At 41.4% G+C, this 15,417-nt stretch overlaps 1 protein-coding gene across 1 annotated transcript; it reads right to left on the bottom strand.

Moving 5' to 3' along the window:
- Window positions 1–4,596: 4,596 nt before the first annotated feature.
- On the bottom strand, window positions 4,597–9,351 carry LOC143031536 (uncharacterized). The gene is made up of 2 exons (XM_076195502.1): window positions 6,635–9,351; window positions 4,597–6,387 (listed from the first exon to the last, which is right to left on the bottom strand). The coding sequence occupies exon 2, from the start codon at window positions 6,029–6,031 to the stop codon at window positions 4,820–4,822; it is 1,212 nt and encodes a 403-aa protein (XP_076051617.1). The 5' UTR covers window positions 6,032–6,387; window positions 6,635–9,351; the 3' UTR covers window positions 4,597–4,819.
- Window positions 9,352–15,417: the final 6,066 nt, after the last annotated feature.

Genomic DNA, 15,417 nt, shown 5'->3' on the forward strand with positions numbered 1-15,417 from the left:
CAAAATTTATGACAATTATTAATACAAAATATATAACAGTGCCAAATGTGTTTGGCACAAATGTGTAATGTTTGAATTTTGTGGCCCTCATAATGATGCTTAAGCTCTTCAACCATGCTTTACATAAAATTTGGGATGATAAACTGAATCCTACATAGAGATGAGAGCTACCTAAACTGCATTAGGGAAAATTAACGTCTTTCAGAAAATAAGAGACACAAAAAAAAAAAAAAAAATGAGTTCAGCTTTGTTAACAGGATTAAAGCAGCTCAATGCTACAAACTCATTCTTAGGTTAAAATGTAGGCCAATTTCTTTATGAGAGGTGACATGCCAGTCATTTTTGTGGCATGTTGAGCTTAGTGGCTAGAAGGGAATGAGGTAGAAAAGAAAAGAAAAACAAAATTAAAGCATGTAGAATAAGGTGTATGAGAAATGATACAAGAAGTATTGAAGAAAATCACAGAAGGGATGAGAATATTGTTGTTACGAGTGCTGATGCTTACCAGTATTTCTATCCTAGGATTAGAATAAGTTAAAAGGATGAAAAATGAAGAAAAAGTGAAAATTAAACAGGTGGGATATTAAGGAAGGGGAAGGAGAGAGAGAGAACAATGGTACAACGATGATGGGAGGAATTAGTCTGAGAATCATAATAATAATAATGGCAATAATAGTAACAATGAAAATGCATCTGATGCCTTTTTGAGCCATGTCATTCAACACAACACAAAGCAGTAACATCCTCAAAGACTGGAAATAAAAACAAGGATGGGGGAACCAGGAAAATAACAAATACCTACATGTTAGATAAAAATGTCAGAGAAAAACATTATAATACAGAAAAAGTGATAAAAGCACAAATCAATCCAAGCAAATAACAAATAATATAAATCTATCAAGTTGGTCTAATTCTCCACCCTACCCCAAATGTTCAATTTTGACTACTGGTTTGTGAAAATTATGTAAAATTTCTCAAATTATATAGTGTTAACTTCCTGGTGTATGGTATCAACATATCATTTTGATAATGAAAATCTTGTAAATTATGTTTGACTATTTAATATGACCTGCTGACATGACAGCATCTGTGCACCTTGGAAGTGTGTGCAAATGCTATTCACGATTTTAAGAGTAAACTTGATGCTGAAAGATACAAAGACGGGTCACCCCGAGCATAGCTCCCTTCCCATATAATATTAACTAGGTTAATACAAGAAGTTGTGATCTCATAACTCCTGATACACAACTTCAATTACAAGGTCCACTCTGCTGTATTTACTGATTTTGGCCAACTTAACTTTACAAGCACACAAAATGTTTAAGAGGTTGTGTCTACCTATTCTGGTTCATTTGGCAGGTTTCATTAGAAATAGTCTTGAATGTAACAATTAGTAAGTGCATTTTTTTTCTTCTAGGATGAATATTTACATGTAGGCAAGAATGTGACTTTCAGTAGAAGTGTATGTGTACACAACAATCCAGAATGGTCTACATTAGAGCATATAAGATGAACCCCCCCCTCTCTATATGTTCACAAATACAAAGTATAATACCCATCTTATATTTCAGACATATTCACATACACACAACACTAGTCAACACTATTCCATGGGGCAGTATATGGTGGCAGCGGCGGCGCCAGGAATTTTTAGTTGGGGAGGCTAAGGGGGGGCTGAGCAAATTTTTGGGGGGGCTAATAGTAATATGATAATACACATATATTATCCTCATTTCAGAAGGGGAGGGGGTTAATGGTTGGGCTAGCACTGATGGCTGACAAATCTTTAGCCCTGGCAATTAAAAATTCCACTTAATAAAATTATTTCAATGAGTGATTTAAATTTTCAATTTGCTCATTTCAGTTGGGGGGGCTAATGGTGGGGCTGGCCACTTTTTTGGGAGGGTTAAAGCCCCCACCCCCCCCTGGCGCCGCCACTGTATGGTGGCCAGACATCCAGCTTTACACCGGACAGTCCTCCCTATGAGCACCTTGTCCTCCATCAGGTGCAACCTCATGCCAGACGTGCATTTATCCCTGCTTGGGGTGAGGCAAAAAAGTATCAATAAATGAATCAATAGATAATTAAAAAAATTAAAAAATTGAATAAAGTGGATATGTAAATAAACAAATAAATAACCGCAGACATACAATAATGCACTGTGACTGCATGAGTTATATCTCTCAGCCTGTAGTCGTGAGTCAGGCGTGATGCAGTGTAGGCGTGTGTGGTTGGGCAATTAATTTATAACTTGAGGAGTCTAAAATACCGAAAAGAAAGACTTTAACTCTGACAGGCCAAAGAGTTTGGATTCATTGCTAAAGGCAGAAAGGATGAGTTTCATGCTTTTTGTATACTGTGTCACCATGATGTGGAGATAGGAAGAAGTAAAAGGAAGACTGCGGTAGAACGACATGCAGCCGCAGGCAAGCATAGACTTAACACTCGCAGTGCTGGCACCTCATCACTGCTAGCATTTTCTCCCTCAGCTTGATCATCTCAAGATGACAAAATTATAGCTGCAGAACTTTGCAAAGTACAGGCAAGCATAGACTTAATGCTTGCAGTGCTGGCACCTCATCACTGCTAGCATTTTCTCCTTCAGTTTGATCATATCAAGATGACAAAATTATAGCTGCAGAACTTTGCAAAGTACAGGCAAGCATAGACTTAACGCTTGCAGTGCTGGCACCTCATCACTGCTAGCATTTTCTCCCTCAGCTTGATCATCTCAGAATGACAAAATTATAGCTGCAGAACTTTGCAAAGTACAGGCAAGCACAGACTTATCGCTTGCAGTGCTGGCACCTCATCACTGCTAGCATTTTCTCCCTCAGCTTGATCACCTCAAGATGACAAAATTATAGCTGCAGAACTTTGCAAAGTACAGGCAAGCATAGACTTAACGCTTGCAGTGCTGGCACCTCATCACTGCTAGCATTTTCTCCTTCAGCTTGATCATCTCAGGATGACAAAATTATAGCTGCAGAACTTTGCAAAGTATATCATACTGTGAAACATCACTCATACAGAAGCATGGACTGTGCAGTGAAAGATGACAGGGAGGTATATAGCGACTCATTAGTAGTGAAAGGTGTAACATGTGTTAGAACCAAAGCAAAAGTTCTGTGTGGAAATATTTTAGCACCATATTCTGTACAAAAGCATACAGAATGTATAAAAGAGCATAGCTCGCACTTCTCAATAGCAACTGATTCTTCAAAGGTGCACCAAAATGCTTCCCAATTCTTTTGAGATACTTTAATATTGAGGAGGGAGTGCAGCATATGCTACCTGACTTTTATGCTGATAATGATGAATCATCAGTGGCTATCACAAATCAGTTATTGTCTAAGTTAAAGATGTCTGGTCTGGATTTGAATAAAGTGTTGGCATGCACAGCTGACAATGCACGTGTAAACTGGAAAACACAACAGTGTTTATCAAAAATTGAAACTGGCACAAAACTGCATTACTGCTGCTGTTTGGTTCATGTTTTGCACAATGCAACAAAATCTACTGCAGGAAAACTGGACATTGATGTTGAAAATATTGTGCTCAAAGTGTACAGCCATTTCAGCATTTCAGCTGTAATAGGCAGTAGGGGATAGTGGAGATAGGAAGGGGTGATGGGGGGAGGGGGGAGCATCATGGAGAACTTTGCCCTGAGGGCGGCACTTAGCCATGTAAGGGCTCTGTGGAGTACAGGGTCAAGGGTCACCACGACAATGATGACACAGGAAAATAGTGCCATCACAAATTGTGCTTAGTTCTTAGCAAGATTTAGATAGCAAATGATATACTGTAAACCCTCTTCACATGTATGAAAGGATTATTGCTGAGCCATCACATCCGTACCCTCATGCAAACTCCTCATATCTGGTAAGTCCCCCTCTATACATATATAAGTAGTTATATTTTGCATTTCACCAGGCCCAAGCAGAGGGTGGGGGGTGCTGGGGGTTGCCCGAGCACCGGCCCCTTTGCCCTGTGCCCTTCACAAAAATATATAAAGATGAATGAGAAAATGATTTCTCACGGGCTTTTTCCATTTTCTTACCATTCAGAAATTACAATGTGGAAAATGGTGTTGCACCCTACCAGATAGTTGCCAAATACGAATAATACAAAAGAGTGAAGTGCCCAATTTCCAGCCCAAAGCACCTGCCCCTTGCAATGACTGTGCATGTTCCTGCATTTCATCTTTTATTTCATATCCAGTGTAAGAAAGAAAATCTCATAACTATAAAAGCATAAAGCACACTGGCAATTGGATTGATAGAACTGGTCGAACTGCGACTAGGTTTGATAAAGCAAATCAAAACCAGCATGCTTGACTGTGACATTTGGCTTTGTTTCAGAGTTGTGCTTTTACCTTAGTATTTCTACTATTCCAAACTTCTTTTGGTAGTCTTTTTTTTTTTTTTATCAGTATTTTCTTTGCTCATGTTGTTATTCTTGAACAGTAGGTCTGTAGGAAACTATTTTCTTTTTCCAAATAAAATTTTATATATAAAAAAAGTAGGGATTGCGCCAAGTATTCAGAATTATCAGGCCATCAGGACTATTTAATTTGAGGAGAGCAAAATTGAGAACATGCTTATTGATTTATTTCACTTGACAGGACAAGTTCTGGTGATGAATAACCACCAAACACATTACAAATTATCTCAAAAATCCATGTGAAATAAAAAAATTGTACAATTAAATTTCAAAGTTCATTAACAGATTCTCAAAATCACATCTTTCTTTTGTCTTGAATTCATTGTTATGAAACTATACAATTAATTTCTTTAATTAAAAAAATTCATTTCATCTTTAAAACCTTTTAAGTGCACCAGTGTGTGTCTCCATGTGACGTTTCAGAGTACTCTTACGTGAGAAAGCAGATTCACACTGGTCACACTGGAAAGGCTTCTCTCCTGTGTGGGTCCTCATATGCTGTGTGAGAGCACCCTTTCCTGAGAAAACAGAATCACACAGGTCACACTGGAAAGTCTTCTCTCCTGTGTGGGTCCTCATGTGACGTTTGAGGCCTTTTTTTTCTGAGAAAGCTTCATTACACAGGTTGCACAGGAATGGCTTCTCTCCACTGTGGGTCATCACATGCTTTGTGAGTAAACTCTTACGTGAGAAAGCAGATTCACACTGGTCACAGTGGAAAGGTTTTTCTCCTGTGTGGGTCATCATATGCTCTGTAAGATTATACTTTTTGGAGAAAGCAGAATTGCACAGGTTACACTGGAAAGGCTTCTCTCCTGTGTGGGTCCTCATATGCCCTGTAAGATAACTCTTTTGTGAGAAAACAGAATCACACATTTCACACTGGAAAGGCTTCTCTCCTGTGTGGGTCCTCATATGCTGTGTGAGTGAACCCTTTCGTGAGAAAACAGAATCACACAGGTCACACTGGAAAGGCTTCTCTCCTGTGTGAGTCATTTTGTGACATTTGAGGGCCCGTTTTTCTGAGAAAGCTGCATTACACTGGTTGCACAGGAATGGCTTCTCTCCACTGTGGGTCATCACATGCCTTGTGAGTGAACTCTTACGTAAGAAAGCAGAATCACACAGGCCACACTGGAAAGGCATTTCTCCTGTGTGGGTTTTCATATGCAATGTAAGTTGATACTTTCTGGGGAAAGCAGAATTGCACAGGTCACAATGGAAAGGCTTCTCTCCACTGTGGGTCCTCATATGCTGTGTGAGATGCCCCTTTCGTGAGAAAGCAGAATCACACAAGTCACACTGGAAAGGCTTCTCTCCTGTGTGGGTCCTCATATGCTCTGTGAAATGACCCTTTTCTGAGAAAGCATAATCGCACATTTCACACTGGAAAGGCTTCTCTCCTGTGTGGGTCCTCATATGCTTTGTGAGTGAACTCTTATGTGAGAAAGCAGATCCACACAGGTCACACTGGAAAGGCTTCTCTCCTGTGTGGGTCCTCATATTCTGTGTGAGATGCTCCTTTTGTGAGAAGGCATAATCGCACATTTCACACTGGAAAGGCTTCTCTCCTGTGTGGGCCATCATTTGACATTTAAGAGCACATGTTTGTGAGAAAGCAAATTTACACAGGTCGCACTGGAATGGCTTCTCTTTTGCATGGGTTCTCGTATGCTTTGTGAGGAAGCAGAACTTCACAGATCACACTGGAAAAGCTTCTCTCCTGTGTCGGCCACCATATGATCTTTGAGGTGACTTTTGTGCCTCTTGAGATTACCCTTTTGTGAGAAAGCAGAATCGCACAGGTCACACTAGAAAGGCTTCTCTCCTGTGTGGGTTATGATATAGCTGTGCTGCAGATGTCACTCTCAATCCTCTTCATCATATGACATATGGAATCTATAGGTAGTTCTTTCCAAGATATGTTGATAGTTACCCTCATCCTGGAAAGATTTAATTACATGACTTACATCTCTTTGAAATTGTGTAATACACTGTAATATGATTGTGGATGTTTTGTACACAAACCATTTTATACTCAAGTCCCTTTGTACCTAAATAGACCCTTTCTACATGCCACCACCTAACATAGAATAGAAACACTAACGGACATGGTGCTATGGTATATTGCATTTTACTTATTCATTAGAAATTTTCTGGAAATCATCCAATAGCTACATGCAAACTCACCCCACCACGAACAGAAGGACTGATATTTAGCTCTAGCCCTTTCATCACATCACAACATTTGCAAGTGGGGAATGGCCCAGCTGACCACTGCATAACATTCCATGTTTGAACTTGCAAGACCTGGATATAAACATGCCCTGCTCCAGCAAGGTTTATTCAGTTCACCTTACTCAAACAGGTGATGCAAGTCACATTGTTATCATTTTAACAAAATGGAGTAAGATTTATCTAAGAAATTGTAGAGGCACTATCCTTTTTTTCACATTCAGATCTGTTTGTCTAGTATAAAAACTCTGTTCAGTTCACCTTACTCAAACTGGTGATGCAAGTCACATTGTTATTATCTTAGCAAAATGGAGTAAGATTCATCTAAGAAATTGTAGAGGCACTATCCTTTTTTTCACATTCAGACCTGTTTGTCTAGTATAAAAACTGTGTTTAATAAAATTGGATAACTTTGGACAGCTCATCTTTGCTTATCCTCCTAAAATCAGAACTCAAGTGAGTAAAATTGAAAATATTTTTAAAAGAAAATGAATAATTGTGATGATACTGTGGTGTTCAATTCAATTGAAAAAAATCTCACACACAACTTGCCATCTATGCTCCATTACTACCCCAACTGATCCATCGTCCCTTCCCACCTCCCATTCACTGTCTGTCCTTCCACCTTTCCCCATGTCTTGTTTGCTCTTTCATCCTCTTCTTTCTCCACCTTCTCCTTTCATACAAGGAGAAACAGTTAACCCCTTGAGTAACGGATGTGTGTTTTGTGACACCTGCGTGACCGACGCACTATTCGACGTAAGAAAGACTTTCCCACAGACTCAGACTATACACCCTTCATAGACAGTCAGACAAAACACATAATACATAATCTCAACCACTCATCTGCCTGTGGCCCTGATAACATAAGTAACATCCACCTAAAACACATTGGACCACAAGGTATAAACGCACTCACAAACATTGCAAACTACAGCTATTCACACAACGCTATACCCCACATCTGGAAGCATGGTAAAATAATCACCATTCCAAAACCAAACAAAGACCCAACAATCCCAACATCGCACCGCCCAATCACACTTCTCTGCACCCCCTCTAAAGTCATTGAACGCCTAATACTTCAACTTGTCACACCACATATTCCCCTTGCTGACTCACAACACAGTTTTAGGCCACTACACTCCACAAACACTCTTCTGATAAACATAACACAAAGAATTTTAGATGGCATCAATTCAGATAGGCCCCACCAAAGAACACTTTTTATAACATTAGACATTAGTAAAGCTTTTGATGCTATCCCCCGCCACTACCTAACAAATAAAATATATAACACAGACATGCACAATAACACCAAAAGATGGCTGGCCAATTATCTGGCAAGTAGGAAGGCTTGTGCCATATAATGGCCAATCATCGCACATCAGAAACATTAAGAATGGAGTACCACAGGGCTCTGATCTATCCCCCACGCTCTTTAATCTATACATGCATGACATACCCACACCAGACACCTCAGAAATACAAATCTCTTCCTACGCGGACTACATAACAATCACATGTACACATCGTAACACAGACAAAGCTGCAGAAATAATCCAGCCATACCTTGATACACTCAACACATGGTTCATCACAAACAGATTCAAAATAGCTCCAACCAAATCTACAGCAACACTTCTCACCAACTGGACAAAAGAACACAAATACATACCTCATCTCTACATCAACAACACTCTAATACCACACACAAACACACCGAAAATTCTTGGTGTAACATACGATACATCCATGTCTTTCAAACAACACATCACAAACATAAAAAACAAATGCACACCTAGACTTAACACACTTAAGTCAATCACTGGAACAACATTTGGACAAAACAAAGAAACTAATACAACAATATACAAACAATGCATACAATCAGTGATGAATTATGCGAGTCCTGCATGGGCTCCTAATCTCAGTGAGACACGCCACAACACCCTTCAAATCATACAAAACAAAGCCCTAAAAACAATTACAGGCTGCACAAATACAACACCTACAGACCATTTACACCATGAAACAAAAGTCCTCAAAGTCAAGGACCACCTCGCCATGAGAGGCACACAAACACTTGCCGCAGCCACCACAAACACATCACACCCGCTACACTACATAGCAGAACACACACACACACATCAAGAAACATTAAAACAACACCCAAAGACCTGTGTCACACACAGATACTCTCTTCTCTTCCTCCACAACCACCAAATACCAGCCTCCGGAAACATATTCATAATCATATCACACACCCCTCCATTAACACACTGAAAGACAACACACTGCTGCATGCCAGACCCCCTGATATCCACCCTTCTCAATCCTCTCTCCCACGAAAGGACAGAGTCCACCTGGCCAGACAGTGATGCGGCCACCACCCAGCACTTCTAAGCTACCAGAAGAGGCTGGATGACCGCATTGTGAACAGCTGCCCAGGATGTAACACTTCACCCCATACCATACAACACATAATGGAAGACTGCATTATACACAATCATGCACGCAAACAACACAACATACACTCTATAAAGGATTTGTGGGAAAACCCAGTTTCAGCTGTGGCATTCCTTGGGGAGACGGGACTGCTCGGACAGACAGTCTAGGGAACAACAACAACAACAACAACAACAACAACAATGATCAAAATAGACTTCATATTCGGAGATAAGAACAACAATTAGCAGTGATGCATGAGGTGGAATGGGCGGGGGGATGGGGGGGTTGAGGTAGTATGTGTGAGCAATTTTTGATGCAGCCCGAAGGGATTTCTCGCAGTCCTCTCCTTTATGCATGGGGGGACGGAGAGGGGGATCACCGATTTAATGAAGCGGCCTTGCTGCGGATGTGCTGTCTTGCGGCACTGCTTCTGACCCAGGGCAGTGGACAAGGTGCAGGGATGACCCGTCATCCAGGAGGTGCTAAGAGGGAGGGTGGAGGGGTGTGGAGTGTATTCAGGGATGGAATGGGTGGGAATGATTTTATGCCTTTTCCTTTTTGGCTACCTCCCTTTTAAGGGGGGAAAAGCCTTGGTATATGTATGTACCATTACAGTAAATAAAGTGATCAAAAAAATGGATGAGAGCAACAGTATTAGCAATGTTACTGTTGCAGTGACTGTAGAATGGTGGATTGCACAGTTAAACTGGATTTCAGGGTTGAAAGAAATAAACTAGTCTTCAAAAATAAATAATCCTTGCAAAGGTAAAGAGAACAAGTAGGAATTTCAATTGAAAAAAATAAAGAATGAGAATGCAATCAAGGGCTACTATAATTTGTTGAGTATCAGTGAGAAAATTGCAGAGAAAGCAACAAGTGTAAAAACAATAAAGAAAACAAATACAGTGAGACTCTCATTAACGGACGTTAATTAGCTGCGTTTGCGGTGTTTTCGCTGTGTTTTCGGTGTTTTGGAGTGGTTTTTGGATGGCATAGTGATTGCACGCACTAAACAACAGCACCAAAAACACAGCGAAAACACTGCAAACACAGCTAATTAATGTCCATCAATGAGAGGTCAAGATATAGAGCAGCAAGATATAGGATTGTGAAATGTAAACTGAAATGAAATCACCATTTTCAGATCTGGAGGAGAATGCTGGGGATTATCAGGGCCCTCACATGTGGGGGGGGGGGAATACACCCTGGGGCGGGACATTTAGGGAGCCAGCAATTCTAGTCTGGGCATGGTGCCCACAAGGCTGGCAAAATAATCATAAAAGAAAAATAAATAAAAAAAAAAAAAGGTCAGAGAAGCCCTCAATATTTTACCGTGATATATGAATTTTGCATTAGAATCAACAGAATAGGAAATATTTTTCCCTTATCCTTTCTGCAATACAAACATACATATACCAACGGCTTCACCCCCCCCCCCTTACAAGGGAGGTAGCCAATAGGGACATTAAATACCCCGTCTGGGGTATTGGCTGCTTGTTATTGTGGCAAAGTAGCATGCAGTTGATACTTTAGGGTCTATATGGGGCGCCCCTACGGACCAGAGCCACACATCATTTTGTCTATGATAGAGGAAAACTCTGTTCATAGAAAAATTATGACACTTTTATACTACGACTTTCCCTCCGTTATGCTGTCCCCCAACCCCTTGCTGCTGTCCTGTACCATTTCTCTGAGTATTCTTTTTCTGTGGTGGGGGAATTCCCTGTGGTGGGGGAAAAGAATACTGCCACCAAGTATTTCCACTTGGATCATAAGAGGCGAGAAGAAAGGGACGGGGATTGGGACTAGGCATCCCTCTCTTTGTAGCCCCACAGGGGACGTTACTAAACGAAAAAGTAAAGGCATAAGAGGCTCTGGGAGTTTTCCAACCAGCACCCTAAGGTTTGGGTCTTTTAATGTGCGTGGATGTGGTACAGATGAGAGTAAAAGGGAAGAGATAGGTAGTATGTTTGTGAGAAGAAAGATGGATGTGTTGGCTTTGAGTGAAACTAAGTTGAAAGGGAAGGGTGATTGTAAGTTTGGGAGTGTAAGTGGGAGGTTATCAGAAGTGAAGAGAGGGCGAGGGAGGGAAGGGGTGGCTATTCTAGTAAGTGAAGAGATAGGTAAACGTGTAGTGGAGTGGAAGGAGGTTTCCTCAAGGATAATGTGGATGAAGGTGAAACTGGGAAAGGAGATGTGGGTCTTTGTAAGTGCATATGGGCCTGGCAGTGAGAAGAGTGTAGAAGAACGGGAGGCCTTTTGGATAGATTTAAATGAGTGCATAGAGGATTTAGGGAGAAATGTCAATGCGATAGTACTGGGAGACCTTAATGCTAGGGTAGGAAATGGTCCAATCGATGGAGTGGTTGGGAAATGTGGAGTTCCAGGAAAAAATCGTAGTGGAGAGTTGATGGTGGAAATCTGTCTCGAGAGTTGATGATAGCAAATACAGTGTTTCGGAAGGAAGTCAAGCATAAATACACATGGAAGAGGGTGGTGGATGGAAGGGTGGTAGATAGAGCGTTGATGGACTATGTAGTGGTAAATAGGATTATGATAGGAAGAGTTAAGGATGTACATGTGCTAAGGGGAGAGGGTGGGGGAATATCAGATCATTTTCTGGTGGAAGGTAAGTTGAGAGTGGAGGATAGATGGAGAAAGAGGAAAGGGACAAAAGGTAGGGAGGTGCTTAGAGTGAACTTTTTAAATGAAAAGAAAAAGGAGAAGGAGTACAAGAAGAAGCTGAAGGAGGAGTGGGAAGGAGTGAAGGATACAGTAGAGCTAGGTGTGGAGGAGGAATGGGGATGGTTCAAGGAGGGAGTCACAAAGTGTGCAAGGATGGTCTGTGGAACAAGAAGGACAGGAGAAAATAGAAGGAAGGGTAGTTAATGGTGGGATAAGGAAACAAAGAAGGTTGTAGAAGAGAAGAAGCGAGCTTTCACAGATTGGTTACAAAATAGGACGAGGGAGTCATATGAGAGGTACAAAGAAAAGAGAAGTCAAGCAAAAGGTAAAGGAGTCAAAGAGGAGAGCAGATGTGAAGTGGGGTAAGAGTATGACAGAAAATTTTGAAAGTAATAAAAAGAGGTTTTGGAAAGAAATTATGAGAGGAAGAGGAGGTGAATCAAGTAGAGAAGAAAAGGTAAAAGGTGCAGATGGAGAAATGATAATGGAAGAAGAGAAGGCAGTAAGGGGAAGATGGGCAGAATATTTTAGGGAGTTGCTAAATGTGAAGGAGGATAGGGAGGGAAAGATAGTTGCAGTGGGAAATGCTAAGAAAATGACCGTGATGAGTGAGGAAAATGGAGGAGAAATAAGGAAGGATGAAGTGAAGGCAGTTGTTAAGATGATGAAAGCAGGTAAGGCACCTGGTCTGGATGGATGCCATGCAGAATGTCTAAAAAAAGGAGGTACAGTGATGGTGAGGTTATTTAATGTTTGCTGGAGAGAGGGTTGAGTGCCGGAGGACTGGAGGATTACCTGTATAGTTCTACTTTACAAGGGAAAAGGGGACAAGTGTGAATGTAGTACTTTCAGAGGGATTAGCTTGTTAAGTGTAGTTGGGAAGGCTTATGGGATGATCTTGATTGAGAGGATTAGAAGAGGAACAGGGAGTAATTGGTGAGGAACAGTGTGGATTTAGGATGGGTAGAGGTTGTGTAGATCAGATTTTTGTGGTAAGACAAATATGTGAGAAAGCTATAGGAAAGGGGAAGGATGTTTTTTGGGCTTTTAAGGATCTGGAAAAGGCTTACAATAGGGTAGACAGAAAGGCACTGTGGGAGGTTATGCAGATATATGGGATAGGAGGAAAGCTTCTAGGAGCTGTCAAGAGTTTTTATGAGAGTAGTAGAGCATGTGTCAGGATTAGAAATGGAGAGAGTGAATGGTTCGAGGTAAAGGTGGGACTTCGTCAAGGATGCGTTATGTCGCCCTGGCTGTTCAACTTATACATGGATGAGGTAGTGCGAGAGGTGAATGCAAGGGTAGTGGGTCAGGGATTGGAGGTGATTAAAGAAAATAGAGAAAAGTGGGAGGTGAGCCACATGTTGTTTGCTGACGACACTGTGCTTGTGGCAGGATTGGAGGAGGGATTGAGGAAGTTGGTGACAGAGTTTGGGAGAGTATGTAATAGAAGAAAGCTAAAGATAAATGTGGGTAAAAGTAAGGTGATGAGATGTACAAGGGGTGAAAGTGGCAGTAGACTAGATGTGAGCATTAAGGGCGAGCGACTGGAGGAAGTGGATAGTTTAAGATACTTGGGTGCAAATGTGGCACCAAAAGGTGAAAGTGGAGGTAGAATGTAGATTGAGAGAAGTGAGTAAATGCCTTGGTGGATTGAAGAGTGTAATGAGGAATAGACATTTGGGAATGGATGCTAAGAGGAGACTGTATGAAGGAGTGATTGTGCCAACAGCACTGTATGGAGCAGAAACATGGAACATAAGAGAGGAAGAGAGAAGGAGTTTGAATGTGTTTGAGATGAGGTGTCTGAGAAGTATGATGGGGGTTACTAGGCTAGATAGAGTGAGAAATGAGGTGAGGAGGAGAACGGGGGTGGAAAGGGAGTTGGGAGATAGGGTTGATGAAAGAGTATTAGGATGGTTTGGACACATGGAAAGAATGAGTGAAGAAAGACTAGTAAAAGAGGTATGGAAGGCAGATGTGGAGATAGTGAACATGAGGGGATGTCCTAGGATGAGGTGGATGGATGGGGTGAAGGGAGTTTGGGGAAGAGAAGAATGTCTGTTGAGGAAGGACGGGAGAGGATAGAAGATAGGGGTGAATGGAGAATGGTTCTATATGGATGATGTTGTGATGCATGAGGTGGAATGGGCGGGGATGGGGGGTGAGGTAGTATGTGTGAGCAAAAGTTGACGCAGCCCGAAGGGATTTCTCCCCGTCTCCTCCTTTTATGCATGGGGGACGGAGAGGGGGGGTCACCGATTTAATGAAGCGGTCTTGCTGTGGACGTGCTGTGTCTTGCGACACTGCTTCTGACCCAGGGCAGTGGGCAAGGTGCAGGGATGACCCGTCATCCAGGAGGTGCTAAGATAAGAGGGAGGGTGGAGGGGTGTGGAGTGTATTCAGGGATGGAATGGGTGGGGATGATTTTATGCCTTTTTTTTTTGGCTACCTCCTTTGTAAGGGGGAAAAAGCCTTGGTATATGTATATATGTATCATTTCACAAGCCAACAGCTATAATAGGCAGGAGGTGGTGATGGGGGGAAGGGGGGGGTCACCAAGAACTTTGCCCTGGGGCAGCATTGAGCCATGTAATGGCTCTGCGGAGAATGGTGAAGGACACAAATCCAGTGATTTGCAATACGGGGTCAAGGAACACTACAACAACGATGGCACAGGAAAATAGTGCCATCACAAACCGTGCTTAGTTCTTAGCAAGATAGATAGCAAATAAGAACATAAGAACATAAGAATGAAGGAGACTGCAGGAGACCATAAGGCCTACACTAGGCAGCTACATATCTATCACCACCTGTCATCCCCATCCATAAAGTTGTCTAATCATTTCTTAAAACAACTGATAGTTTCAGTGCTTACTACATTGTTACTAAGTCTATTCCATTCGTCGACCACCCTATTAGTAAACCCATTCTTGCCTATTTCCTTTTTAAATCTAAATTTGTCCACTTTATAACCATTACTGCGAGTCCTGGCCTGTTGTTTTAATATAATGACCTTGTTTGCATCACCCTTGTTAAAGTCTTAGATCCACTTGAACACCTCTATTAGATCACCCCGCACTCTGAGTCTTTCCAGAGAGTGTAAATTGTAAACCTTCTTCACACATATGAAAGGAGGGTAATGTGCTGTGCCATCACATTCGTATCCTCATGCAAACTCCTCATATCTCACAAGTCCCCCTCTGTACATATATAAGTAGTTATATTTTGCATTTCACCTTTTATTTCATATCCACTGTAAGAAAGAAAACCTCATAACTATAAAGGCATAAAGCACACTGGGGATGGGACTGATAGAACTGGCCGAATTGTGACCAGGTTTGATACAGCAAATTAAAAACTGCATGCTTGATTGTAACATTTGGCTTTGTTTCAGAGTTGTGCTTTTACCTTAGTATTTCTACTATTCCAAAACTCTTTTGGTAGACTTTTTTTCATCAGTATTTTCTTTGCTCATGTTATTCTTGAACAGTAGGTCTGTAGGAAACTATTGATTTTTCCTTTTCCAAATAAAATTCCAAACATAAAAAAAAGTAGGGATTGTGCCAAGTATTCAGAATTATCAGGCCATCAGGACTATT

The sequence above is a fragment of the Oratosquilla oratoria genome, chromosome 12, assembly GCF_046742065.1.
Source record: "Oratosquilla oratoria isolate Oo_2021 chromosome 12, ASM4674206v1, whole genome shotgun sequence".
In the NCBI taxonomy this organism is placed as follows: Eukaryota; Metazoa; Arthropoda; class Malacostraca; order Stomatopoda; family Squillidae; genus Oratosquilla; species Oratosquilla oratoria.